The sequence below is a fragment of the Stigmatopora nigra genome, chromosome 5, assembly GCF_051989575.1.
Source record: "Stigmatopora nigra isolate UIUO_SnigA chromosome 5, RoL_Snig_1.1, whole genome shotgun sequence".
Classification (NCBI taxonomy): Eukaryota; Metazoa; Chordata; class Actinopteri; order Syngnathiformes; family Syngnathidae; genus Stigmatopora; species Stigmatopora nigra.
This window is the reverse complement of record NC_135512.1, coordinates 7,021,049-7,048,203: the sequence shown is the minus strand read 5'-3', so window position 1 is coordinate 7,048,203 and position 27,155 is coordinate 7,021,049. Positions and strand designations below refer to the sequence as shown.

The following is a 27,155-nucleotide window of genomic DNA, read 5'->3' as shown; positions in this document are numbered from 1 at the left end:
TTTCCCGATATGGGAGGGGCTACATTTCCAGGCTAGCCGTCAACAGCAGCCTGAAACGCACAATGGAAATTAGCACTCTTTAAAGATTATCACCGGCCTGCAAGTCGACTGTTGCGAAGTCATTTTGAAACTTTTGACAAAAAGGAAGACTGAGATTAATATTTTCTCTTTTATTTATGTGATAGATTCGAAAGAAGCTCCAAAGAGCGAGGATGTTGCTCCCAGTGGGAAGATAATGAAGAGGCTGCGTATTCTGATCGTGTGCCTCATTGTAGCTCTCTTATGCTGGTAAGAAACACTTCAATGTCACGTGATTTTGTCAAAATTCAGGAATTGGGAATAAATAGCTCGATGTTCACATCAATTTAGCTGGCGATTTGTTTTTGCATCGGGGAAACAGCACGTCTTTGCCTTCGTGTATCTTTGATCGTGATCCATCTGTCACCAGTGTTGGCGGATAATGTTGACGAATTCAATAATTAATTATAAATATTTACGATCGTAATTCTTACTGTTTGTGTTTAGTGTTAGAATTGGAATAAGTGGGGTTTTTATTTTCTTTTTAATCAGTTGGCTCAGAAACCTTCGTTTTCACTACTTGATGTCACTTGTATGGTGGTCCTTAAGGAACATTATTTAGATATAAATAGACATTTTGTCTTTAAATATGGGTGGTATGGTAAAATGAAGTGTAATGACCATTGTTAACTGGATTTATAACAATTTAACAGGTGTACAGTAAAGCATTTGTGTTAGGTTAATTGGTTTGACTAATTACCCAATATGTACTGTGCAGAGAAACCCCATCCATGTTCATTCAACCACAACACCCAAGTGCAAAGAGCAAATACTTCCAAAGTCATTCTTTTATTGAACATACTCTTTACTTTCTAATCAAAATGTTAATATTCAACGTGAAAACAACCGTGATGGTGTCACTATCTAGACATGGCTTTGAAAACTGATGCCCAATCCAACTCTTATTATCATCATCCATAGAATCAAATCCCTGATGTTGCTCCTTTTTTTAAGGGGCCAAAGGTCACTGATCAATAATTCACAAGATGAATTTAAACGTTGACTCTTAGGAGCGTCATGTTGACTACGTGGCTTTGTTGTTAATTGGAAACCTTAACTCGTTGCCTGCCATTGACAGAGGACCAATCCATTTGGATTTGGCTGCCAACTTGCAATATCATTGGCTGTCAATGCGTCAGCATCTTTTTGTGGCTTTAACTGATTGATTTTGTTTTTTTTATTTTGCTGACATACTAATGGTAGTCTGAAAAAATCTTCATGCAACAAATCTAACATGTTCATTGCCACCTTGGATTCTGCTCTATTGTTCACATGGTTAATTTCTAGGTGATTTTACTGATAGAATTGTTTCCTCATTGCAGCAGAACGCAATGACTTACTTTTACTTCACTTTGCTGCTATGCAGTTTTTGCACTAAGATGATAGATGACGCATTTATTTACGACAATTTAAGACATTTACATTTGAAATTGTTGTTCAGGAAAACTAAAGGTCTGATCAGTGAGGGAGAAAACATTTCCAGGAAGACTGAAAAAAGCTTTTGATGACTCTAATGTAATAATATTTTATTGAAATTGATGCTTCTGTGAATTTGAGTGGTGCTGTTTCTCATAAAAAAATCCAACGATGTTGGACTCTTTAAAAAGACTATTTTGAGCATTCACAAATTACCAGATTAAACTGCATTAAAGACAAATATATGAATGAAGGCTGACACTTTTCACTTACATTCCAATAATTTGGACAGTATTAAATTAACTTTAATATCTGTTGGTCACAGACGTTAACACTCCGTTTTAGGTTTATTCAACTCTTAATTAGCTGAGATTACTTTGGGGCTGCCTATGTGCAAAAGTGCCCAGATTTTAAGAGTTCAGTCCAAAATAACCAACTAGTCCTTCTTTCCTGCTTGCATGTTTAATTTTCTCCACATGATTCGTAATGAGCATGTAGTGACACGTATATCGCATTCATAATGATTAACCTTGCTGTTTGTGGCCCCCCACTCTTAACTGTGACCCAGAAGATGTAAGGTGATGTCAGCTCTATCCTTACAGAATATTTATTCCCAGGTAGGTCTTTTATACTTGCAGAAGAATCCAATGTATTTTAATCATTTTCAAATTACAGTGATAAATCAATTGGAAACAACAGCCGTTGACAGCCTCCGTAATCATAAATTTACATTGATTTTGTGTCCGTGTCAAAAACATGATGCAACAGTACTATCACTCGCTTAGTGATAAAGCTGCAGCTAATTGACTAGTGAGAGATTATACACAATGTGACGTTTTGCTCGACGAGATACCGTGTCAACCATGACCGTGTGACGAATACAGTCAATCGTTAGCCTCTTTATGCGTAGTTGGTTGTTCCCCAGTCTATATATTGGCACTTTATCAAACTCCTTCAACCCACCCAAACTGAAACGCCAACATTTTCTTCGATTTTTTTCCGATCTTTGGTCCTAAAAGTGAATGCCTTTCTCAACTTTCGTGTTAACAGGACTTGTCATGTAAGTGCCACATTTTTAAAACGACTCCTGGCCTCTTAAGAATTTTTATGACTCGTATTATTAATACTTTTGACAAACCTGCCGTCCGTCAAAGTCTCACAAAGCGTAGCGCAAACACTTTTGGCTTGTCAAGGAAACCCTTAGCGACACCTTTTTAATTAGACACTCCAAGTGAATGGCTATGACAGAGAAGAAAAGACTCTGAGTGCTATCTGTCCTTGTTGTGCATGGCATACTGAGGTGTGGGAGGGGGATTCAACAGTAACAAAGCCAGCCTTCAGGAACCTCAAGCTAATATTCGGCCGAATAAAAGATGTTGGCTTGCAGGATGAATTTGGTTTGTCGGCATGTGCATGCTATTGCATAACCCCTCGGCCTCTTCTCCTCTTACACTCGACAAGTCACATTGTGGTGGTCATAAACATGTGGACGCACACCCATATGGTACGGACGTGTTATGGCTCAATGCCAGTAGGCTCTCATTGCATCGATATTGGAGAATGTTGGCATCAAATGTGGTGGTTTTTGCGCATGTTTAATGGTGGGGCCTTTCATAAGGTTCTGTACAGTATCTGGAGTGATAGGATTGTGATAAAATGGCAGACCAACTGTATGTGGCTTCGCGTAAGGGTATTGGTGCTGGGCCCCAGAAAACAAATGGAAGTACTCTTAACATGTTAACATGTTTGTTTTCCCATTTTGTGACTAGTAACTTTCAACGTAATGTTCGTCAAAACAAAGATCACTGAAGATGTTTTTATAAAATGTAAGAGGCATCGTTACTAAGATATTCACGTTAATATATGAGAAATAAGGAGGACTTTGCCAATGTCTTGAAGCTGCACTGCACATCTTCAATGTATTTGGATAATACTTGGAAAAGTAGCTTTAACCTGAAAATTAAAATGAATTTGAAATTGTCAATTACAGTTTTGCCTTCACATTGGATTTGTTTCTAGATGACAAACTGGCCAGATCCAGTTCTGTATGCATTGCATGGAGTCTGAGCCAGACTGGCACTCGATTGTTCCTGCCCACTGGCCATGGAGATCACTAAGCTCTGTAGACAACCGATAGAGAAAAAACAAACTTTGCAGTACTTGGCTTCTGGTTCTTTGCATAGCTTGTTTTTTTTAATGTGTGCCACCAAGCTCATAGAACATCACATAACTCCTCAGGCATGAACAAGCTTTTTTTTTTACTGTTTGTCAAAGTATGCCCGTTATCTGTGATCAGGCTAACTTTGACAATACTATGAGCTTTCCAGGCAACTTGGTGACGCCTGTTTTTACACAACATAGTCCAATTCAAGGGAAATTTTGAGAAAATAACCCCCCACGTCTGTGATTGCTTCACTTTCCAGAACATGCTGTGCTTCCCCTCCCCCTTTCTCACTCTTGACTATTTACCTTGCTCTCCTGGCACCGATTTCCCTGCCTCCTTTATCCGTCTTGTTTGCATCAAGTTTTTTGGGCGTCTTTCCACACCCCCAGCTGAGGGTCATTATCACAAAGGAGGCCTGTCCATAGTAGTGCATGAGAACATTGTGTTCTCAAGCTTGCATGGCCTTTTTTTTTAACAGGAAGACCTATAGGCAAGCTGCCCCATGTTTCACGTGATCTTTAAAGAAAAGTTGTGTCAATCTCATCTGTCATGGCCACATTGTAGTTAGGGTTAGTTATGCCACACAATTGTTTGTCTTACCCCAACTTGATGTTTTAGGGTTGCAAGTAGAACAAATTGATTTAAAAAGGACTCGCAAAGTAAATTAAAATGTTAAATCATGTTATCTAAATTACTAATAAAATGTTTTAGCAGTTCAGAAAAACCTGTCAACAAAAAAAATAGATACTTTTTGGAAATGATTGAAATCTGCATTAATTAAAAGTCTCAGTACAAATTTGAGATCTGGTATCAATACAGTGCAAGACACTAGTTTCACTATCATTTTTTTAAAAGGGACACTTTTACATAAAATGCTGACATTTAACGTTTCAAACAGTCAAAAACAATATAATATTTTGCTACTTTAGTGAGAAACAAAGTCGATGCAAATGATATTCTTTCGTGGGCCACACTTAAATGTTGAAAATTCCATTATTCAAAGTATCAAGCTAATTTTCACACGGAATCCCCATGCTAATTAGCTGACCATTGTTTACTTAAGAACATGCCGCCAATGTTTTACCACCTCTAGTGCAATGGGTACACGATGTACAGCTCTGACATATTAATGAATTCCCCCACCCCCTTTTAGCCGAGACCACGAATACGCTACCACACCCCTCCTCAAGCAAAATGGCCCATCCTATCATACGACATTAAAACACATGACCGCCACGGAGATTTGCAAATTTACATTCTCCCTAGCCTTGTTTGCGTATTTTGACGTTTTCAAACTGGCCTGTGTCAATAATCTCAGTGAACTTGTCAGTCCACTACAGTATGGTGACACATAGGGAGAGGTGTTTGTACGTTCCTGTTTGCACACTAGGAGAAAGACTCCAGTCAGTGTACTTATTTTGCAAGCGTCACGGCCCTGGCACAGTCCTATATAAAGTTCTTTGTCAATTTGGAGGGCTCACAGGTTTAGTGCCTAGCAAAATCTGAATGATACGGGGCCATGTGCACATCACTTGACTAGATCATTTTGATATTATGATGAAATATTGTCCTATCTCTATTGTTATTATTAGTGGCTGCACTTAAAGGTAAAGGCGAGAGCTAGTAAAAATTGCCTACATGTGAGAGATGGTTGCTCAAAGTATTTAAGTCTTTAAATCACACATTTCCTACACCTGTTTATGGAGAAAATATTTAAACACAAGAAAATCCCCCTACTTAAGATTGCACCCATTTTTTTACGTCATTTACAAACATAAACACTAATGCACTTGAGTACAACATGATAGAATATTAATGATGTCAGGAAGTAAGGCAGGCAATCTGCCTTACATTTCATTGCCTGGAATAGTTCTGGCAGTAATAAAATGTTGCACATTCACTTCCTGGAAATTCTGGCTTTTATTGACATTTTTCTTGACTACACATCCCGAAAATGAAGCGACAGTTTATTAAAAAACATTTTTATTTATTTATTAACTTTATTTCATCCCATATTTGGGAAATGTCCTTGTTTGCAATAGCAATACAGACACAGAGGACATTGTAGATCTAGATAAAAAAAAATATATATATAGACAATAAAAGCTTTCTGTCCCTCAAAGCAGTTAACTAATCCCTAATATCTCCACCGTTTTCATGTTGCCACAGGTTTAGAACCGTGACACGTGACTATTTAGCATTCATTACAAACTGGCGGTTTTGTTCCGCAACAGCAGTGTGCGAGCAAATTTATTGAGCAGCTGATCTGACATCAAGGCGAGAGGCCGGGGGTCCAGGGGAGAGGAGGGATAGCTCTTCCATGTCACCAAGCAGCTTGGCTCGCATTCCATTCCAAACTACAGTAGCGGTGGCAGCGTCATCTTCTGACTCGGCCCACATCCTTCCCAACCCCCCCTTGATACTCGGGGGCAAAGCTTGCCCTGAGTCAGCATTATCGGACTGCCCTGGAATGCATGTCAGTCGTTAAACATTTCATACAGGAATGGCAGCGGCCCAAGGTTTATTTGACGTGAAATAAGCTCACGTGTGCAGTCATGCTCGACACCTAGGAACACTTGTAATCACCTCTCCAACATCCAGACCTCGAAGGGATCAAGAACCGATAGTGTGCCATGCAGCTGTCTGCATTATTTGACCCAGCAGATTTAACCAACTCCAGCCTGTTGTTGTTTTCTTACCGCCTCACAGTTAACTCTTACTGGACTGACGTTTTAATGGGCTTACCTGCTGATTTCCAAAACCAACAGGAATTAAAGGCACAAACGGCTATGAACTGAATAAAGAACTGCGACTCTTGAACGTGTTGTTGGCGATAGATGTCTAATCCATTTTGATTTGGATTATTAGTGGTGAATAATGTTTAAGTGCCATTGATGTCAAATCTGTTGTCTGCGTGGGCGTGTTATTATCAGAAATAGCTGTGTGAAACAAAGTGGATGGAAGCCATAGTAGTACTACCCAGAAAAAAAACATCCATAGTGCAGTGATCCAACACAGAGTTGTGTGACCCACATGCTCAATAGTCTGGCTAGCTCACTTTAACTTGGTTTAAAAATTTTGACTTGTTCCATTTGGACATAATTGAGTCTTGGTGAGAGTGTTTCATGTTGAATTTAAATATCTCAGAAACTCCCACAGAGTACATTTAAAATGACTGATTGTTTGAAGTAGCAGAGGAGTAACCTGGACTCAAACAGATGAGATTATATGCAGTTGCCAAATTGTTAGTCTTGCTCAAGGAGCTTCCTTACTTGTGTTGTACTATATAGTAAATAATTGTGCCCTTAAACATTTATAATCTGTAGTAACCATACGCCTTCTATCCTTTTGTCAAACGTTCTTTGCTGCTCTCGCTATTGCGTAACAGTTGTTGGCCAAAAGTAGGTCACACTGCACCCCCGGCCGGCCTTTTCATCTGTTTTCTTTTCATTCAGAAGGAACGCTCTAATCTTGTCTTTTCCTCTTTGGGATTCAAAATGACGGCAACCGCAGTACCTTTTTAAACTCTTTGTAAATATGTGTTTTAGGAGGGACGCCTAAGGGCTTGGCATTGAGCCATTTTACAGTAGCCAAGAGGTCTTTGTGCTTGTCATTGTGAACGTTTGTACAGGATTGTTTACTCTGGATGTTTGCTGAAATAGTGGTGTTACACCATGGAAGAAAGTTGGGTATTTTTCACGTGCTTATTTGAGTGATGGATGGCCTATTTAGGGAATTTATGAGCATCAGTTTGTGATAAATGGGATGTTGTGAATAATTGTCATTTGGGTGTCATGAATTATAACATTTTAATTGCCTAATAGGTGACTAATGCTTTGAAACCAGTTTGATGAGTAAGACACAGAATCTGATTTACTTTGCAAAATAAGCACCAACCTCCAGGTCTTCTTTTTGTCCAAATTTCTATTGCCCAACCACGTCTTTCTATATAAGCTATATGTCATGGAGCTTGAAATGCTGTAGGCCATTCACAATTCTTGGCGTGGTTGACCACAGAGCAGAAGGGCATTGGAAACATTCATGCAACACCAGATACTTAAAAGCAGATCTCCTAAACTTAGCCTGCAGCTTATATTATCTCATGCTTTCTATTTACTCATGTACTGTATAGATTCGTGAATTGACATGGTGTGTACTTTCTCACTAACTCAGTAACTTTTGGCATGTGTTTAAAGGCAGTTTTTCAGTTTCTCATTGAATATATTTCTTGTCTACTTATGACTCGTGACTGAGTAAAAAATGTTTTTCAAATTATAGCATAACTTGGTTAACACAGCTAATTTTGTTTGGAAGTTTTATGTACCTACAACTACTCACATTTTTTTTGAAAGAATTAATATGTACTTTGTTTCTTGTTAATTGCACTTTATTTGTACTATAACTGCATTGTTTCCCTACAAGATTTGACTATTTCTGTAAGTTTATGATTTTTACTGGTTTAATGCATAGAAAAGTATGCACATTTTTTGTCAATTTTTTAAGCTAAAAGAGACCTTTGCAATGTTATAGTTTAATTAATTACAAAGATGATCACTAACCCAAAAAAAAAAATGTTTCTTTAATAGTCGAATTTGTGTTTTTCAGGTGCCCCAATCATCATGCCAATTGTTCAGAGCACAGCTTGTCTGATCCAGGTCAGCCTGCTGCTGACAAAGACGACAACAACCAGCCTAATGAGCATACGCAGGAGCAGGTCTCCATGCAACTCCAGGTCTGTTCCTGTTTTTTTTTTGGTGTGTTTTGCTTGGAAAAATAGATGTGGCAGCCATCGATTAACTTAACATGAACACTACTGCGTCAATCTGGTGTCTTGCTTAGCAGCAGCATTAGACTGGCAAGTGTACACACACCCAGATGGTGATGTCAAGCGCTTATTGACCTGGTAAAAGACGTAGGAAGATCCGGCATTAGTCCGGGTTTTGGATGCCCGTAAATGTACTTCCAAGAAAGGCATTCCTTTTTTTTTCTTCTTTTTTTTCCAGAAAACGTATTTAGCATAGCTGTCTGATTATCACTAAAGTATCAAATTGATGATACGTGGTTCATAGATAGAAGCCTGGTTCCACGTTGTCAAGGTCCTTTTCGCCAGTTGAGTCATTTTACAGGGAGTAGCAATATTAAGTAGTTTAGATCCAGCATCTTGGGTTTAAAGTTCAGGGCAACACGCCTTGTGCAAGAAGGTCTGATAGTAGGATACCTACTCGGGAAAACAGCTGTGTTACTTGTTTGTTTATTATCATTCATTGTAAATGTTTAGATGGGAGACATTTTTGTCAACTGGTCTTCATTGAGCTGTATCTCTAATTGAAGTAAACACGCAACTGCTAACCTCCATCTTGACAAATCACTTTGCTCAAATTTAGCAATCTTTTTTTTGTGCACACTGGGAGTTTTGTGTGAATATGAAGTCTTAACAAGACAAATCAGTATGTTGGCAACGGGGATGACAAGGCCATGTCACTTGACACATCATGCACACAAACCCGAACCACAGGAATTTCTCGTATTCTAATAAGAATCCTCTTCAATGCGGCTGGCCTTCGAAATACTAGAATGTCTGGGTTTTGAACAAATGCCAAGGGAAACTCTGTGGTATATAAGTCTTATTATTTACAGTTCTTCAGTCTATTTTCTTTGCATTTTTGCTTTTAAATACATTTTATATGATATGAAAATAGTATTATGGATTGAAGTAACATTGCTGACTGACACTTTGATGTTTATCAACTATTGGACTGTATTTCTAGTGTGCTCTTAAGTTGGCATTATCATACAATAACAAATTTGATTCTTTATTGAAGCAAAATTTTGCAATATTTAACATTTTATTTTTTCTTCTCAACATGCACTTGGGTCAAAGTGACCACAATGGGTTTAACCGTCATAACACGCAAATCCTTTCTCAAAGATTGTTAAAATAAAACATTATTCCTTTTTAATAATACACATGACCAGTGGGTTGGCCAAAAATTGGTTGATTTGATTGTCATTTTTATATTTTAGGAGGCGGAAGAACAAACGATACAGACCTCCTATGATGTTGGACTAGAGGCTGAGAGAGCAGCAGATAATGTACACCAAGAAGAGGTCCAGTTTAATTACTTGAGTCATGGAAAGTCTTTCAAACTAAAACAGCAGTAAATATTCTTTTCTCCCTCTGTATACAGACGTTAAATCCACAAACAGTTGAAGAAGATGTAACAAATTCAGACCAAAAGTCTGATCTACCACCTGCTGCTTCCGAGGATGAACTCTCATCGGAACCTGAGATCGAGTCAGAGCTACAGACTGACTCGCAGCTCCCAGACCAGCCTGGTGAACAGGAAGCCTTAGTCTCGGATTTGAGCCCAGAACAGGACCATGAAAACGACAATACCGTGGAACTGCTTGTCGAGGAGGCTGCCGAAAATCAACTCCCAACCGATTTGGATCCATCTGTACCTGAACATGAAGTGGACGACACACCTACCTCAAAGAGCGATGGGACGTCTTCTTCGGAGTAAGAGTCATTTTATGTACATTTTCTTATTCTGTATGATGATTAGGTGCAAACTGGTCACACAAGGAAATGCTCCATTTTTCAAATTATAAACTGACAGCCATAAAATCAGATATGTTTGAAGTATAAGGGATGACAGCCAATGAACGAAAGTCAATAGGCTTCCACCCTTCTACTACAAATGGATTTTTTTTTCACCTCACAGCAGAAGTACGAACAGAGATTCTTGTCTGGTTGTCAAATTATTTCACAATTCCATATCGGGAGTGGATCGTTATCATGAGCCATGTATCGTATATCGTATTTTGAGGTATCCAGAGGTTCCCAGCCCTAATCTCTACAATGAAAATGACTGCACCCTCTCAGACATGAATGGTCATACTAAAAGGAATTGAGAATGGACCCCCCTCCATCTTTCTTATGTATGGGACCCGCTAAAAGGATGAAAGCCATCATTTGGAGCCCCTCCTCGGCGGCCCATCCTTTTTGCACATCTATTTTCCTGTCTCCTTCCATCCCCATTGTAAGGAGATGTGGTAAACGCCATGTCCTTTCTTTCCCGTAGTGCAATGCGGGTTGCCAGTGCAGGAGACGAGCCCCCAGCAGACATCTTTGTCTTTGCCGAGTGCCCTGACTCGCAGTGTGGGCTCGACCCCCCCAAACTGGCAACCTGTGAAAACTCCTTTTTTGGCAGCCCCCTCCTCAGGTAAGTTTCCCCCTCACGTCCCCTAATGGGACACAATAATCACAGGCAATGACGACATAAGGTCAGTCGGCTGTTCGGCAATGTCATTCGCTGGCCCTTTTAAGCCCCATTTAATTTTGCTCAATCATCTGGCTGCTAATTTAATTGTTTCAGATGGATGTATTCAGCACTCATTTGTTTTTCCTTGCATTTTTATTCAGAGAGGAAAATAAAGAGGACCAGAAATCAAGCAAGATCCCTGATTGCAGTCTAGAAATGGGGGATTCGTCCACTTTGGCCAACGTGGATGAGGTACAGGAGGAGGAGGAACAAAAGGAGAAGGAGGAGCAGCAGAAGGAGCAAGAGAAGGAGGGAAGCGGCAAAGTGCAGCAGGACAATGCCTCTTTGCACCAGAATCAGGTCATTTGTGTTGGAAATTTGAAGGCAAAAACAAGAATTATCAGTTTATTGATGAGACTGACAAAACCGACTCAACTTTTATCACACAGCAACTTTGTTAAATGAACACTGAAACTAAAGAAACAGATTAACCACTATTAGTGCTCTTTTAATGGCTTTAATGTTTAGTTTTTTGTTTTTTTCCTAATCAACTCATTGGCTGCCAGAGTGACAGATTTTATCTACATTATTCGTTTATCTGATGTATTATTCTATGTTGATGTTTGCTATTGGTTGAGCCTTTTGGGATTTTGTTAGCTAATCTTGACTTGTCAAAATTGTAATTTAATATATGAGGAAAAAAACGTTTTTTTTTTTACGATTTGCATTTTTATTTCCAGAAAAAAACGTTAGATATTTTTGTGTTTATGAAACTGTGTACACAACAGGCGGGGGAGAATTTTGCTGGCAAGGAGTCCGATCCTTCAGTCCCCAGCAAAGATGACATCCCAACCTTTGACGAGTGGAAGAAACAAGTCATGGAGGTGGAGAAGGAAAAAAGTAAGAGCGGACAGAACCCATGCTGTAGATCCAGGAGAACCTTCTATTGCACTTCACAACTAATTTCTGTCGTCGCCATTTCTCTCAAACTCCTATTTTTGCATGCAGGTCAAAATCTTCACACCGCCACCAGCGGCGTTGTCAATCCTGTGAAGAAAGTGCAAAAAAACTTCAAAAACAACTACGCCTCAGTGGAGTGTGGCGCTAAAATACTCTCTGCAAACAATGAGGCCAAGGTTAGTGAGTTCTTTTTTTTTTTCTACTCGTATACGTATTACCCTCTGGAGTGTTAAATTGATTTCAATATTTGCCGTCTAGAGCACGTCAGCTATTCTCATGGAGAATATGGATCTTTATATGCTGAATCCCTGCAGCAACAAAATCTGGTAAGTCCCACAAAGCGATGCAATTGTGTTAGCGTATGTAGGAGTTTGTGTTTCAAATCTACTGCTCTGCAGGTTTGTGATCGAGCTCTGTGAGCCCATTCAAGTCAAACAGCTGGACATTGCCAATTTTGAACTCTTCTCATCGACACCGAAAGACTTCCTTGTCTCACTGAGTGACAGGTACACCATGTACAAATCACTAGCTCCAACATTTGCCACACAAGCACTTCATTTTAAAAAGAACTGCCCTGCATGAAAGCAACAGTTCTTCTCTTAGACTAGTAGACATCATTTAAATTAGTTCATTTTAGTTGGTTCATAAATATCTCCACCTGTCTGGCATTTTGCGCCAGCCTCAATGTATGTACACTATGTTTGGTGGAAATTCAAGGCTTGTGTGTGTGTGTGTTTTTGTAGATACCCCACCAACAAGTGGGTGAAGCTGGGGACCTTTCACGCCCGTGACGAGCGCATCATACAGAGCTTTCCACTGGATGAACAACTTTATGCTAAATATGTCAAGGTACTTGGCTTGGTTTTTTTCTGTTCTCAGTGAAAGTGGAATCCTGCTGAAAGGGGACAAGAGTCATGAAGAGTGTGTTTTTTTTAGTGGTTATCTGCATGATTTGACATCATGGTTTAAAGCTCAGGGGACCCCCTCTTATGACTTATCAGTAATTTAACACTGCCACATTTGTGCGAAACTTTATCTGGGGAGTGAGTGAATGGCGAAATGTGACTCGTGTTAATTGCCGTCACATTGTGTATCAGTCACAGTTCCTCTGCTTGCTTGAGCTGAAGGTTAGATGTTTTTTGTATCCTGGTAAAAATGGAATTTGATTGAACTCATTCACTGCCAGTGATCTTTTTTTTTTCCTTTACACATTTGCGTAATTAATTTCAGGATTTCCCGCAAAATTCTGTATGAACATGTCATCTTTTTTCTTTTCTTTCTGGCCTACTCTTGCTGCCAGTCTGCTTCTTTTCTTTAGAGCTTGTTAGAATTACCTCCATCGGCATTACGTGGAACCGTCAGCAATATATTTTTAATAATCGTGTCTCAACTTTAAGTAAATGCTTGCAGCTCTTTTGATTGAACATATTTTCTTGTTTATTTCTCCTACCTTCCGTGCTGCTGTCTTGCTCTGGCTTCAGATGTTCATCAAGTACATCAAGGTTAGAAGTCTGTCTTTCTGTCTGTCTGTCTGTCACAGGCTGTTCATCTGTCTTTAACTGTTTGTCTTTTAACTGGTGAGTTGTTGGGAATGGGAAGCGCTTGTGACCATTGCATGGGAGTACTAACTCAAAACCACACGGACTATGCTATCTAATTCACTTTGTTGGCAGTTTTGTGGTTTAAGAGTTTGATAAATGGGATGTACGTTTGGTGCTCACCAGTTTGCGATTTTCAGGTGAATGTTTTTGTGTGTGGGGGTGTTGAGCATTTGTTTTTTTTTAGGATTGCTGCTAATTAATGGCTGACATTTTGCAGGTTGAGCTGCTTTCCCACTTTGGCTCCGAACACTTCTGTCCTCTGAGTCTCTTCAGGTAAGACACGCAGCTTTCAGTGGCATTTGAGGAACCATTTTGGGTTCCAGTTACACCACCAAACGTTAATTATAGTCTTTTTGTCAAGCAAACTAATTACTACGTTCACATAGAAGAAGAATGGGGAAAGCTATGCGTAGCTTTTTGGTTCTCTAAACAAAGTCAGTGTGTTGACTTGTTTTTGGTTGCAGCAACATGACATAACTTTCCTTTCTTTTTTTAAATAATGGTTTTGTATTCAATTAATTTTAACTATTAAATCAGTTTAGAAAATGACCAAATTATGTTAAAGTTGAGAATGTGTTTTCCAATGTCATTTATTTGACAAATTCCAATGGGAATGTAATCAATTCTTACTCGATTAAACTCAAAATATGACCGTCTCTCCTCATCACATGCCCCAAATAAGTTTACAGTGGCGTGTCCAATAGAGCAAAAATGACATCATCACTTATTTAGTCACAACAGGATGTATCAAAGTGTATGTTTGTTTTGGACAGGGTGTTTGGTACCAGCATGGTGGAGGAATATGAGGAGATCTCAGATTCTCAGTATCCTTCTGAAAGGCTAGAGTACCCGGATGAAGATTTTGGTAAGCATAAAAAAAACACACAAAAAAGGTCATTAGGTGTCCACTGTGAAAGTGACCCAATGTTTTTTAAATGTTTCTCTTTTTCTAGATTATCCGTTTGGTTTTCAACCTTCTGATGACAAGGCATCTAAAAACCTGCTTGGATCCGCAACCAGTACGTACACACAAAACCCAAGTTTTCCAGTTTAAAAAAAAATATTAACAGACATTATTATATTATTTGAACACTTTTTAGATGCCATCCTCAACATGGTCAACAACTTAGCAGCTAATGTGCTTGGTGGGAAACCTGAACTGGAGGGCCATGTAGGCGTTCAAGGTATGGGTGCTATTTTTAATTTTTATTATTATTATTATTATTATTTATTTATTTTTTTTAACATTCTGTTTTGGGTCAGTCGTGTAGTCTTAGTTAATTAATTAATTTGCAAGTACCAATTTGGAAGACTTTGCCCAATTAATGTGTCCATTTTATAATTCTATACTGAAAATTATGCAATTATGGCACTTTTGTTTGGATTTAGAACGCTGCATACTGTATTTGTTTTGCTGGTAGAGTAAGCCCCGACTTGTTTAAATGTCTAGGATTAGAAAAATTGGAAAGATGTAGTGATTTAGTCTTATCTCGGTTTCCTAAACAGCTGAATGAGTCACTGTATTTTCCATTTTCCAATTGTTGCCCTTTTGAATGAATGACATGGATCATTGAGGATATGACTCAAGTCGCTAAAGTCAGATGAAAACATCCCTAGACTTTCAATAACTGGAAGCAAATGCCATTTTAACATGTACAAATCATTTGTAGAAATTGTTGCTTGTAACTTATTACTATATAAGGCACCATAGGTGTATCTTTTTTATATCTCTTGGTAATACTTGCATAACATTTCTAAATGAACAATGACGGACATTCAATTCAAATTAATTGGCAGGGATGGCAGTGATCCTTGCTGACAATGGCTTTAAATGATAGACTTTATATCCCTGTTACTCCCGCTTGCTTTGCTGCAGGCATGATCAGTTCTAACTGGATCAGACCAGTTCTGCCTCTTGACTTGCCCAAACATAGGCTTGTGAGTCAAACTGCTAGCAAAATGGTCTCTTCTCCACACTTTCTCTTACAGCCTGCAGGCATTGTGAAATCAGGAATCAAGTTTTTAATTATTTTCTTTCTAAAAGAGGAATCATTTGGCCCCAACTCTGTGGAGAGACTAAATACATTTCTCCATTAAATTGCTCAAAGTGTAGTTTTGTGGAATTAATAGGCACATTTTCATAGAATGAATTGAAGCAGCTTAATAGAATGATTTGGACATAAAGTCAAAGTGACGCATGAATTTATTTGCCCTTTATGCTGTATGCCAAATGTTTTTTTAGACACCATTAACATCAATCTTAGTACATCGCACATCATAATCATAGTAAGAGGGCTCATTTCATTGCGATTTTATTCCTCATGCGTTTTTGTCACTTGTATATTAAGACTAAAATACATCTGTGTTATGCAAAATAAGTCATAAGTTGAAAAATAATTGCTGTCAGGCGACACATTTTGGCATAAATATGGCCTCTGCTGGCACCTCTCCAAGAAATGCTTTTTCAAATAATATACAATAGAATACTCTTTTACATCATTTGTTTCTCTAGTAATAGTTGGGCTTGTGGTTTACTTCTGAAAACCAAATCGGCCTCGACTTTTTGGCCAAATCCAAAACCATGTGCTACTTAAAAAAATTCCAGATAGCAATATGTAGTAATTATCAAACCACAATCCTTTGTGCTAATACTCCAGGGGCATACTCTCACGGTAAGAGCATCATTTCCCTCTACTGTATTGGATGTGCAATTACATGCTAGTATGGACATTTAAAAAAAAACATTTACCTTTGGAAGGCTGCCCAACTTGTTGCGAAGGACTACATTAGTCTGAGGCCTTCATCTTTATAATGCGCTTTCTTCATTATAGATAATGTGACAGAAGAACTGCTGACCAACAAGGAGGAGAATGTGGAGGTTGAACCCGACACAACAGTGGAAACCCCTCAAGACCCGACAGTGTAAGAGCAATACTGTATGGGTGGTCTTTTTTGTAGTGAACCTGGAAAGAAAGAAATTATGAGGGTGTAAATCAACATGCCGAATGATTTAAAAAAAAATGTATTTCTCATGCAGGATAGAAAGTTTGGCATTGGATTCTATTCCCATCTGCATTTTGTCTCTTTTTTTTGCTAATAATTTGTATTGATTTCTTCAGAGAGATCCCCGTAGAATCAGAAGAGCCCCCAGCCGCTGAGGACACCGCTCTTTCTTCCACGTCCATCTCTTCCCCCGAAACTCACGTGGACAGGCGAATTGTGACCCTCGTAGAAGAAGAAGACGACGAGGAAGAACCTCGACAGTCTACCGTCACCTTGTTGGAGGAAGAGGACGAGGAGAAAATTGAAGAGGTGCTAGACAGGGACAGCTCGGCATACTGTCCTTTCTTGACATCAATGTCTTGCCTCGCCACGCTACCGGAATTGCTTCACCGCTGGTGCGCCGTGGTCTTGGCCCAGGAGCGACTCCGTAAACTTCGCACCCAGACCAGCTCTGTCGTAAGCACCCCCAGCACCCCATCCATGCCTGTACAGATCCCCACACCAACACGGGAAGTCCTCCCCCTCACTGAAAACCCCCCAGAGCCGGAGGAAACGCTTCCAGGCCAAAACGTGGGCGGACCGCTCGGCGAGCTCCCCCTCACGCCGCACACTCCCCTGCTCGAGCTCCAGTTGGAGCCCAGCAGGACGTCTACCCTCCTCCCCAACAGCTTCTCGGACATCTACGGCTCCATGACTCCCACCCACGAGGAATTGCTATTGCCCCCCATCAAGGATGTGGCCCCGAACTCCGTTTCCATTCCGCTTGTTCAGGCTACCCCTCTCCCTGACACGCAGCCTTTGAGCGCCGCTACTCCTCCCTTGGTGCCCATCTCCCCACCACCGCTTCCCAGCCTTGAGGCGGATACCCCCGAGACGGCTCTCCCCACCCCTAAAGAACAAGATCTTCCCACGGCATCACGCCCCGAAGACCTGATCCTCCCTCCCACCGAGCAACTAACCACTCCGCCCGTAACGGACTCTAACGAAACCGGCGTCCTGCAAAACTCCAACGTGACTCTAGAAGAGCACGTGGACCCCCAAGGAGGGGAACCCCATCGGGTAGAAAGCGCAGATGAAGAGCTATTAAACGGCAGCGCTAACCGAGCGGCCACCGATTTCTACGCCGAACTGCAGAACGGCGTGGACTACAACAACGGTGTGGCCACGGGCGGTAACAGTGCGACCACGTCCAATGGGGCGGCCGTACACGGCTCCAGCCAGAAAGAGAGCGTCTTCATGAGGCTGAACAACCGGATCAAAGCCCTGGAGATGAACATGAGTCTATCGGGGAGATACCTGGAAGAGCTTAGCCAGAGGTACAACATTGGACATATCGGAATTGTGTTTTGAGTTTCTTCTTGGAGGTTTATTGGAGGTTTTTTGACCATCTTATTTTTTGCTTAGATACCGCAAACAGATGGAGGAGATGCAGAGGGCGTTCAACAAGACCATCATCAAGTTGCAGAACACCTCACGCATTGCAGAGAAACAGGTGGGCGGGCACGTATGTATTGTCGGTATTAAAAGGACGGTTAAAAGCAGTAAATAGTGCATTTGCAATCAAGTATGCCCCACATGCATGACCAGTTAAAGAATAATCTTCTCCAAATATGTCTGATTCTTTTTTTATCGCCGTTTTGGGAGGAAATGACACCGGTTTCGCAAATTTGTGGACCTAAATTTTGGATTGCATGCTTTTGCGATTCTTTGGACAAAGAGGGACATGATAAAAGTTGTGCATTGACCCTTTATTGAATGAACTGACTCTAATTTTCTTTTGATCCACAGGACCAGAAACAGCAAGACTCCATCCAGGCTCTGCAGAGTCAGCTGGGGAACCTCACAAAACTGCTGGGCAATCTCACTGTCACTGTGGAAAAACTTCAGAAAGAGGTGAAAATTGTCCTTAGTAGTCAATGATGGACGATGATACAATAATGAGGCGCAAACTCAATAAATGTCCTTCCCGCAGGTGTCGGACCGTCAGTGCTACCTGGTCTTCGCTCTGGTACTGTGCTTGTCCCTGGGACTGCTGATGTGCGGACAGTGCTGCCGCAGCTCCTGCGCCACCCCCCACGCCGACACGACAGTCGGCACCGTGGCGGCGGCGACGAACACGACGACGACAACGACGGCAACGGCGCCCAAGAGCAACAACTACCCAAGCCCCAAAAGATGCTTCTCCTCCTACGACGACATGAGCCTGAAGCGCAGGGTGTCATGTCCGCTGGTGCGCTCCAAATCCTTCCACCTGTCGTCTTCTGCCGAAGGTAAACATGACACCAATCCGTTCACCACCTCGCCCTTCAGACTGAAAGCCGTCGGTGGCGGCTCGTGTGCACACGCAGGCTTAAGGAGAATAAGAACGGCGCGTGAAGCTTTGGTGGCTTGCGGTAGGCTTTTTAAAAAAGCCAGCTGCCCTCCAATTCAAACGTTGAACATGTGTCCCTGTTCTTCAACTTGTGTTCCTGTTCCTTTTTTCTCTACAGTAGGTCCAGATGACTTGTATATTGTAGAGCCGCTAAGGTTTTCTCCAGAGAAAAAGGTAAAGTGTCTCCCATGTCAAATCAATACTGATCAATATAATCATGCCTTGGAGTTTTAGAGCACTTTCTTTTACAACACTCAAAAATATGTTTTACATTGTATATTTCAGACGAGATGGTGGTACTATAGTGCAGTCTGACAGATGTATACTCCACTTTCACATGTCAAATATTTTTTGTTGCCCTGCTATATTATATATACTTGCCAAAAGAAAACTTGCAACTTTAATGTAAAAGTATCAAAGTTCCTTTTAATCATTTTATTTTTTTTCTTAAAATTGTTTTGGTTTACTCGCAAATGCAAGTGAAATTGGTTGAATCAAAATTTGAAGTTAGCTAACTTGTAAGTACTTTCTTCAAGAAAATTCAAAGCAAATTACATTTTTAAATGGCTAACATTGTCATCCATGACCTCAGATAATGGAATCATCAAAACCATTTTTTTTTTAAATATCCAACTTTTTCTCAAAACCTTAACATTTTTCCCCACCAATATGTTAACATGCATTTTAACTGGACCCTTGTTTAAACAATTATGCGAAAGACGTTTACTCTTACACAGGCAAAGCACAAATTCCTTAGAAAAAATAGCTTAAACATAAAAAAAATGACAGCACTTATGGCTGGCCCATGCACATACACACTGCCTGCTACTCTTTTGCACTGTGATTAACAGGAGAGTGGCAAATCTGATTGATTGACTAAAATGGTACCAGCATGTATAAAATACCTTTCATTTACCTTTTTCTCCACTATGACACAGAAAAAAAACATTTATTTTTTATTTAGCAGGATTTTTTTCCCCCCTGGGATGTACATGATGATGTTTTGTGTCCCCTTTTGAAGTTTAACATTCCTCTTCCCTTCTTCCTACAGAAAAAACGCTGTAAAACAAAATCTTTAGACAAGGTGGAAACACTGAAGGCGTCTGACCCCTCTGCACCCCTCACCAATGGCGTCATTAAATGCAACGGCTTCCACGCAAGCCCCCACCCTTTGCTCCCACCAGCACCATGGCTCCCTCCTCCACCACCACCACCACCACCACCACCCACTACTACTCAATCTGCCCCCGAGGACACCCCATCAGCACCCGCCTTTTCCGCAAAGGAGCCCCCCTCGGAGCCCTCTAGCTCCAGCTCGTCCACCCACTCGGAGGATTCATTCGTCGTGCGTCTGCAGCCTCCCTCGCTGGCCTTCTCTTACGGCGCGCCGCCCCCGACGACGGCACTCCGGGCCGCACTCCCCCCTCCGCCCCCACCCAAATCCCGGCAAGAGAAGCGCCTCACCAAGCGACGGAAATCACGTCACGGTCAGTTGGCGGACAATCGCCCGGTTTCGCAGCCCGCCGTGCGACAGCTCATGAAGCGCGGTAAAGAACTCGGCCGCGTTACGGCGGTCGGCGGACAAATCTGAGACGCCGCATCCCAAAGAACCGTATTCATCCCCCCCACCCCCATCAAAAAGACTTTTTAACGATTATGTGCCTTTTATTGCCCCCCCCCCCTTTTTTTGAATGTGTTGAAAACACGGATGTTTGTTTGCAAGGACAAGTCAATTGGAAGCATCCATAAAGTATTGAAAGAATTTCACACACAGTGAGAGAACCAAGTTACAAAATCCACCTTTTTCCTCTTTTTTTTTGTTGCTTTTCATATTTTTCCTGGCTCGCCATTGTCTCCCGGGACCACCGTCTTATACCGTGTATTTCCTCCCAGCTTCTTTTTGTCTGTTGACTCCCTTAGCAGCCTGATGAAGAAAACAACAACTTGTACGTTTCACCAAGTTTTCAGTAGAGCAGCAGCACACACTGTTTAATAATAATAATAATAATCACTGCCTTTTTATAGTTTTGTTGGAAATTTGAACACTATAGGCCATGTGACCGACAGAACTAAACTTAACCCCTATAGAACTAATGTTAGCATTTTAACAATACATCAAATCATCAGGAGTTCATATAGATGAATTATTTTTTGTTAAGATGACGTGTTAAATAAGTGCTAAGTACTTCTTTTGAATGTATTAATTACAATTCATCTTGCAGTCAAATATTTTAACTGCACAGTGGCCATTGACATTTTTTTTTTTTTAGAAATAGTCACTTTTTCCATTTAAAACAAAATCTTGTCATTTCAATTCATCCAGTGAATTACATATTGTTGTATGCTTGAAAGCAAACTTTTTTTTCTACACCCATGTCTGTTCTATAACTGAGCCAAGCACGGGGATCGATCGCACAAGCCTGAAAGAGCGGATTTATTTATCTATTTATTTTCACACACTGGCTGGCCAGTCTCGGTAGTGGGAAAAAAAAGAACAGCAAAAAAAAGTGGTTAAATATCTTCTCATACTTGCAAATACTTCCTGGTACATGACTTAAGTAAACAATTATCACTCTGCTGCTGCTTTCTGATTGCTGGCAAAGTTTGCACGTATTATGTCTGCAGTTTTTTTCTTTCTTTTACCCCGAACCATAAAAAAAAAGTTTTCTGATAGGCTCTTTGTGGTTGTTTATCTTGACAAACTGGGAAATCCAAGACCCCACTTTTCCGCCTTATTTGCACAAACTGTGAAGAAAGATTGAACATGTTTATCATAAGCTTTTTGTGAGTCTGCATCTGTGTGTGTCCTTTGTTCACTCACTAAGTTTTGCGCGGATTTCATTTAAAAGGGAAAGTAGGCAAAAGAGGGTTGTACGCAACACTATTTTCACGTCATCGCTTTTGTCTTGAGTGTCTATCTGAGATTTTATTTGTTGAGTGTGACGAGACAACTTTGATCCAACTTGGGAAAGAGGTTGCTCAATGAGCTCCGTGTGCACTTTTTTAAAATGACTCCATGCCTTTTTCTTTTTGGGTTGTTTGTTCAACTTTTTAAAGCAGTCTTTTTCTTTCTGTCTCCATAATGGTCTCTCTGATTCCCTTTGAAAAGCTGCACAGTATTTTTTTTTAGCAGGATTGAATTACTACAAAAGTTGTAGTGCCATTAGAAACTGTGAATTTCTAAATAAAATCTTTTTTTTTGTTTGTCTATCACTTAGGCTTGTTGTTTTCAGTACTGGAGCAAAGAGAAAATCTGCCAAATATGAGATGCTAATGTAGCAAAATTATATTAAGAATCTGTTAAATATCACTATTGTAAGAATATTAAATATTGCGAGTCAGAGTTTTTAATATCCTGTTAAAAAGAAACCATGCCACAGAAAATGACAACAACAAAAGTCTTGGCCTGTCTTTATTATAATGGTAACCTCGTTTGCTCCTCCAACCACAAGGTGTCGCTGTCATTTCCGTTCGCTTCAAGGCGTTTTAGTTCATCTTTCAAGATGGAGGACGAAGTGGTTGTTGACATCGAGGGAGACGAGTTTGAGTCTAATATCGGGTACTGGTCTATCTATTTCAGACGATTTTCGCTTTTTTTCCACACTTTAGATGTTTGACTTGCTGTGTTACACGTAAATTTCCGGGCCTGAGGTCTAGAATTCTCCGTTACACGATCTAAGCAAAAGATGAACATGAAAATCAAGATTCTGTAAAATTCATAATACTCAAAATAACTAAATAATTGCTTTGTTTCCCACTACAAAATACATAATATGTAGTGAGTTATTTGTTTCTATTGTCTTGTGATCATCACATAAGTTAACATCCTGATTGGTTTAAAAACTTAAAAGTATTTCAAATAACAGTCAATGTTTCATTTCAATTCAGTGACCAACATGCAGGAAGTTTACTTCACGAGCAGCCCGAATTCAAAAGCAACGTGGGGATTCTGGTAACAAACTCAATAATAATACAGCATCGAGCTTAACAAACGTGTAGTAAGTATTTTTCAACTGATGTTTTTGTTGTCTTAGCCATGGGAGCTGGATACATCCATTAGTAAAGAAAATCGAGAAGTCATCCAACGAATGCTACTCGAGGAGCAGTACGTATCCGATTTTTCTCCGTGTCTTTGAATGCAACATCCTTTTGTCACTTGACCTATTGACCTTAACTGCTTGTAGATACTACCTGAAAGGTCAAGCGGTTCCCAATCACATTTGGAACAGTGATGATGGCAACAAGCCTCAAGCAAAGAAGTAAGTACAATCCTCTTCATTTTTTCCAACATTTTCCTGTTCCAAATGAGTCGACACCCCTTGAATATTTTTCTACAGGTCTCCAGCCAAGAACTCTTCCTCCTCTTCATCGTCCTCTTCGTCCCGATGGTCCAAACAAGAGAAAGAGTTGTTTGAAGATGGGATGGTATGTATTTTTTTTTAAAATGTTGTCTATTTTCCCATCATATAAGTATATGTGCCTTGGTGTTTAGGCTCAATTTGGGAGAAGATGGACCAAGATTGCCAAGTTTGTGGGCAGCCGCAGCGTCCTCCAGGTCAAGAACTATGCCAGGCATTATTTGAAACACAAAGTGAGTTGTGCTTTTTAGGATGACATTAAATGTAACCTTTTTTTGTAGACTTGTGTAGAAAGCCAAGATACACTTAGCCTTTCAGTAGGATGAGAATGTGTCGCAAAACTGTTGACCGCAAGTTTAATATGAATACTTATAGTATTTAATATCTCTTTATTCTTAGTCGTGTAATTTTTTTCTATTTATTTAACCAACATCTATTATATTCAGTTCTTTTGTTGTAAGCTGTATACTCTTAACTTTATTTGTTGTGTTAGTTTATTAAAATAACTAAAATATTATTTTTCAAATCATTTTTTTAATTAAGCTCAGCACGTTTTACGCTTTTTATTTATTTTTTATTTCATTGACTCATCTAATTTCCTTACTTCATACATTCAACATAAATGAAAAGTATTTCATTTCATTTTGCTATCATACCCCTCCCTCTCCCCCACCGCTCAGGTCAGTTTTGACCCCGATGAGGCAGCGCCCTCTACTGTCCCGGCGCCTCCTCCCCCACCTGCTCGTCTTAGCCCCACCAACACGGTGCACATGGATAGACCAGATGAAGACGAGGACGAAGACGTGGACATCACAGACGACACCCGCAGCGAGGGGCAATCCAGCCCTCCTCCACGCCCACCGTCACCGCACAATGTTTTGGAGGAGCCCGTGGAGGAGCAAAAGATCCAAGCTGAAACATCAACAGACTCTAATGAAGGGGAGGAGGAAGCAACAGCGCCTGACATAGTGGAAGAAAATCAGGAGAAGGAAGAAGAAGAAGATGATGATGATGATAATGAGGGGGAGGAGCTAAATGCTCCAGAACAGGAATTGGAGTTGGATGTGGGAATCATCAGCGATGATGAGAAGCAAGCCATCCCAGAGTTCTTCGAGGGTCGTCCTTCTAAGACGCCTGAGAGATACTTGAAGATCCGCAACTACATCTTGGACCAGTGGTGAAGTGCCGCTAAAAATTCAGGAAACGCCCTACTAGCGCAAGCACCTCCGACGCTAACGTTGTCGCAACAGGTTGAGGAGCAAACCCAAGTATCTGAACAAGACGTCGGTCCGACCGGGTTTGAAGAACTGTGGCGACGTCAACTGCATCGGGAGGATTCACACGTACCTGGAGCTCATCGGGGCCATTAATTTCAACTGCGGTAAAGAACGGCCACCGCTGCTGTGGTTTCAATCTTCCCAATGTTCATTTTGATTGCCTTTCTTAGAGCAAGCCGTCTACAATCGGCCGCAGGTGGCCGATCGGACCAAGCAGAAGGAGGGCAAAGACGTGAGGGAGGCCTACCAGCTGGCCCAGAGGCTGCAAAGTATGGTAAGTTGACAAGTTTTGTACCACCCCGGCCATTCTCCCCTCCCAATTCAAATGGAATGGACGTCAATGGCTGCCAATGGCAGCCAATGAGTTGAAGGTGGTGCATTTTTTTGTTTTAGCGGACCAGGAAGCGCCGCGTTAGGGACACGTGGGGTAACTGGTGCAATGCCAAAGATTTGGAGGGACAGACATACGAGGTAGGTCAATGCAAGACATTCATTTTGGTTTGACTGCTCCATGTCAATATCTTCATTGTTGTTGTTGTTAGCATCTTAGCGCTGAGGAGCTAGCCATGCGCAGACAGCAACCCAAAGCCTGCAAAATGTCAAGACACAAAGAGTGAGAAGCACCTTTTCACATAGCGATCATCACGTGCATGTTTAGGAACACTTTGTTTCCACGTTTCAGGTCTTTTGATCCCTTTCAACTTATTCCATGTCGCTGTTTTGGTAAAGAAGTGCAGGTTAGTGAATAACATGGGTGGGAATTCAATTGAATGAATGGAATTTAACAGTAAAAGTCATTGCTGAGAGTTTAATATATTTCTTTTTTTCTTCTAGGAACCATTCCGAGTCATTGTTTGTGCTGAGACGCTGCTGATTATGGACATGGTGAGCACACATTCACTTAATTATCAGTTTTATTATATTTACAAAGGCTTTCATTTATTAAGCATGAGTTTCTATTATTGTTTTTTTTTTCTTTTTCTGTTCAGCATGCTCACGTGTCTCGAGGCGAAGTCATCGGTCTGCTGGGTGGAACTTTCAACCAAGTGGAAAATGTGTTAAAGGTGGGCCTACACTTTGTAAAAGTCTCCCCAGATGCCACATGTACTTGACAGAACCAAGTGTGTTAATAGATTTGCGTAGCGGAGCCATGCAACAGCGTGAGCACGGGGCTCCAGTGCGAAATGGACCCTCTGTCTCAGACGCAGGCCTGCGACATGCTTTCCTCGCTGGGCTTCGGCGTGGTGGGCTGGTACCACTCCCACCCGTCCTTTCAACCCAACCCGTCCGTGCGGGATATTCACACGCAGGACCAATTTCAGGTGATGCGAAATTAAAGCTGGCCTGGGCTTACTGAAGTACTAGTAGCCGACATTTTTTTTTTTTTTTTGTAGAAGTACTTTTCCCGCGGCGGCGCACCTTTTATTGGGATGATCGTGAGCCCGTACGACCCCGCCAATCCCTCGCCGCATTCCCAAACCACCTGCTTGTTGGTTAAGGAGAGCCAAGAGACGTCGACGCCGCAAAGTAGGTTGGAATTCAAATGTTTGAAGCTGATTTTGATATGAACTCATTGACGGCAAAATTCATAATTTATTTGTGAGGAATAAATTACTTCATATATTTATATATAACTATATTTTATTCTTATTTATTTTAGAACATCCATGATGTAATATTACAAGAAAAAGATTAATATTGCACAGGATTTTTCTGTCAAATATTTAGACATGGACTTGTCTTGAGTAACATTTAATGTGTCACACAACAAGAATTCACGTTATACCAGATCAAGTCACAATTTCAAGATTAAAGTGTATTTTTTCTTTCTTCCTAGAGCTTCCCTACAAATTTGACTTCCTGCCATCACAGGACATTCCAGACTGGGATCAAACTTTAAGAAGAGCCTTGTGGATCATCCACAAGTACTCGCAAGAACCAGGGTGACAAATCTTCCTCCGACTCAGCTACTATTTCATTTTGGCTTGCTTCAATTCCTCACTTTTTCTTCCAGGAGCGTTCACATGGAACGATTTTTCCGGAGGGACTCCCACCTCACTTGTCTGGAAAAGGTAACCTCAACTGTGGAGCAACAGCCCCCCCCCCAACACGCACCCACACTTCCTTTCTTTGTGTAGATGCTGTCGTCGCTTGCAAGGTATCTGGAGCCCCTTCCCGAAGAGGAGGGAGAAGCCTTCCTCAATCAGATCCATGCCGTCTTCCTGTCCGACTTCCTCGCCCAACAGGAGCAGGAGAATACTTTGTCCAATAACTCGCCCGAACCCGTGAATTCGGGTGACTTGGAGGAAGATTCGGGAGGCGACTCGACAGCCGACAACAATGTGCTGCATCTTGGCTCTGTACTGTCTACTGGCCATGACTATTTACTATGACATCATATATATATAAGTACTATTTTTTTTTTTATTCAGCTTTTAATGACAGACGTGTACATTATATAGCCATTCAATCCATATTACCTAGTAGAACACCTATGGTGATAGACATCCATCAATTTGAACTCGGACATTTGATTCCTGTTATTTGTTTAAGCATGGCACTGATCATAATAAGAATTTGCCAGTATGACTAGATGTGTTCTAATAAAAAATAACCCTGTTCATAACTCGGACTAATAAAGGAACCTTCATTTCCGGATCTG

The 27,155-nt window shown here is 40.8% G+C and overlaps 2 protein-coding genes across 7 annotated transcripts; both read left to right on the top strand.

The window, feature by feature from the left end:
* The first annotated feature begins 26 nt into the window (after nucleotides 1-26).
* Nucleotides 27-22,071, top strand: suco (SUN domain containing ossification factor). Of its 6 annotated transcripts, XM_077716827.1 has the most exons (23): nucleotides 27-288; nucleotides 8,264-8,390; nucleotides 9,683-9,766; nucleotides 9,847-10,178; nucleotides 10,744-10,884; nucleotides 11,085-11,283; nucleotides 11,712-11,823; nucleotides 11,932-12,059; nucleotides 12,142-12,209; nucleotides 12,282-12,389; nucleotides 12,627-12,732; nucleotides 13,365-13,385; nucleotides 13,702-13,757; nucleotides 14,258-14,349; nucleotides 14,438-14,503; nucleotides 14,585-14,668; nucleotides 16,316-16,406; nucleotides 16,604-17,803; nucleotides 17,892-17,979; nucleotides 18,276-18,380; nucleotides 18,460-18,757; nucleotides 18,977-19,032; nucleotides 19,910-22,071. In XM_077716827.1, the coding sequence occupies exons 1-23, from the start codon at nucleotides 236-238 to the stop codon at nucleotides 20,447-20,449; spliced, it is 4,155 nt and encodes a 1,384-aa protein (XP_077572953.1). In that variant the 5' UTR covers nucleotides 27-235; the 3' UTR covers nucleotides 20,450-22,071. The 6 variants fall into 6 exon arrangements, with proteins under 6 accessions (XP_077572953.1, XP_077572955.1, XP_077572950.1 ...); XM_077716829.1 differs by lacking the exon at nucleotides 13,365-13,385; XM_077716824.1 differs by having other exon boundaries at nucleotides 18,460-19,032.
* Nucleotides 22,072-22,306: 235 nt separating this feature from the next.
* On the top strand, nucleotides 22,307-27,151 carry mysm1 (Myb-like, SWIRM and MPN domains 1). Its single transcript, XM_077717429.1, has 19 exons — nucleotides 22,307-22,417; nucleotides 22,747-22,810; nucleotides 22,893-22,963; nucleotides 23,043-23,117; nucleotides 23,196-23,283; nucleotides 23,351-23,449; nucleotides 23,897-24,393; nucleotides 24,467-24,597; nucleotides 24,664-24,767; nucleotides 24,887-24,964; nucleotides 25,036-25,106; nucleotides 25,176-25,230; nucleotides 25,328-25,378; nucleotides 25,483-25,557; nucleotides 25,627-25,815; nucleotides 25,888-26,020; nucleotides 26,331-26,436; nucleotides 26,508-26,565; nucleotides 26,632-27,151. Exons 1-19 carry the CDS (start codon nucleotides 22,362-22,364, stop codon nucleotides 26,884-26,886), a joined length of 2,256 nt encoding a protein of 751 aa, XP_077573555.1. The 5' UTR covers nucleotides 22,307-22,361; the 3' UTR covers nucleotides 26,887-27,151.
* Nucleotides 27,152-27,155: the final 4 nt, after the last annotated feature.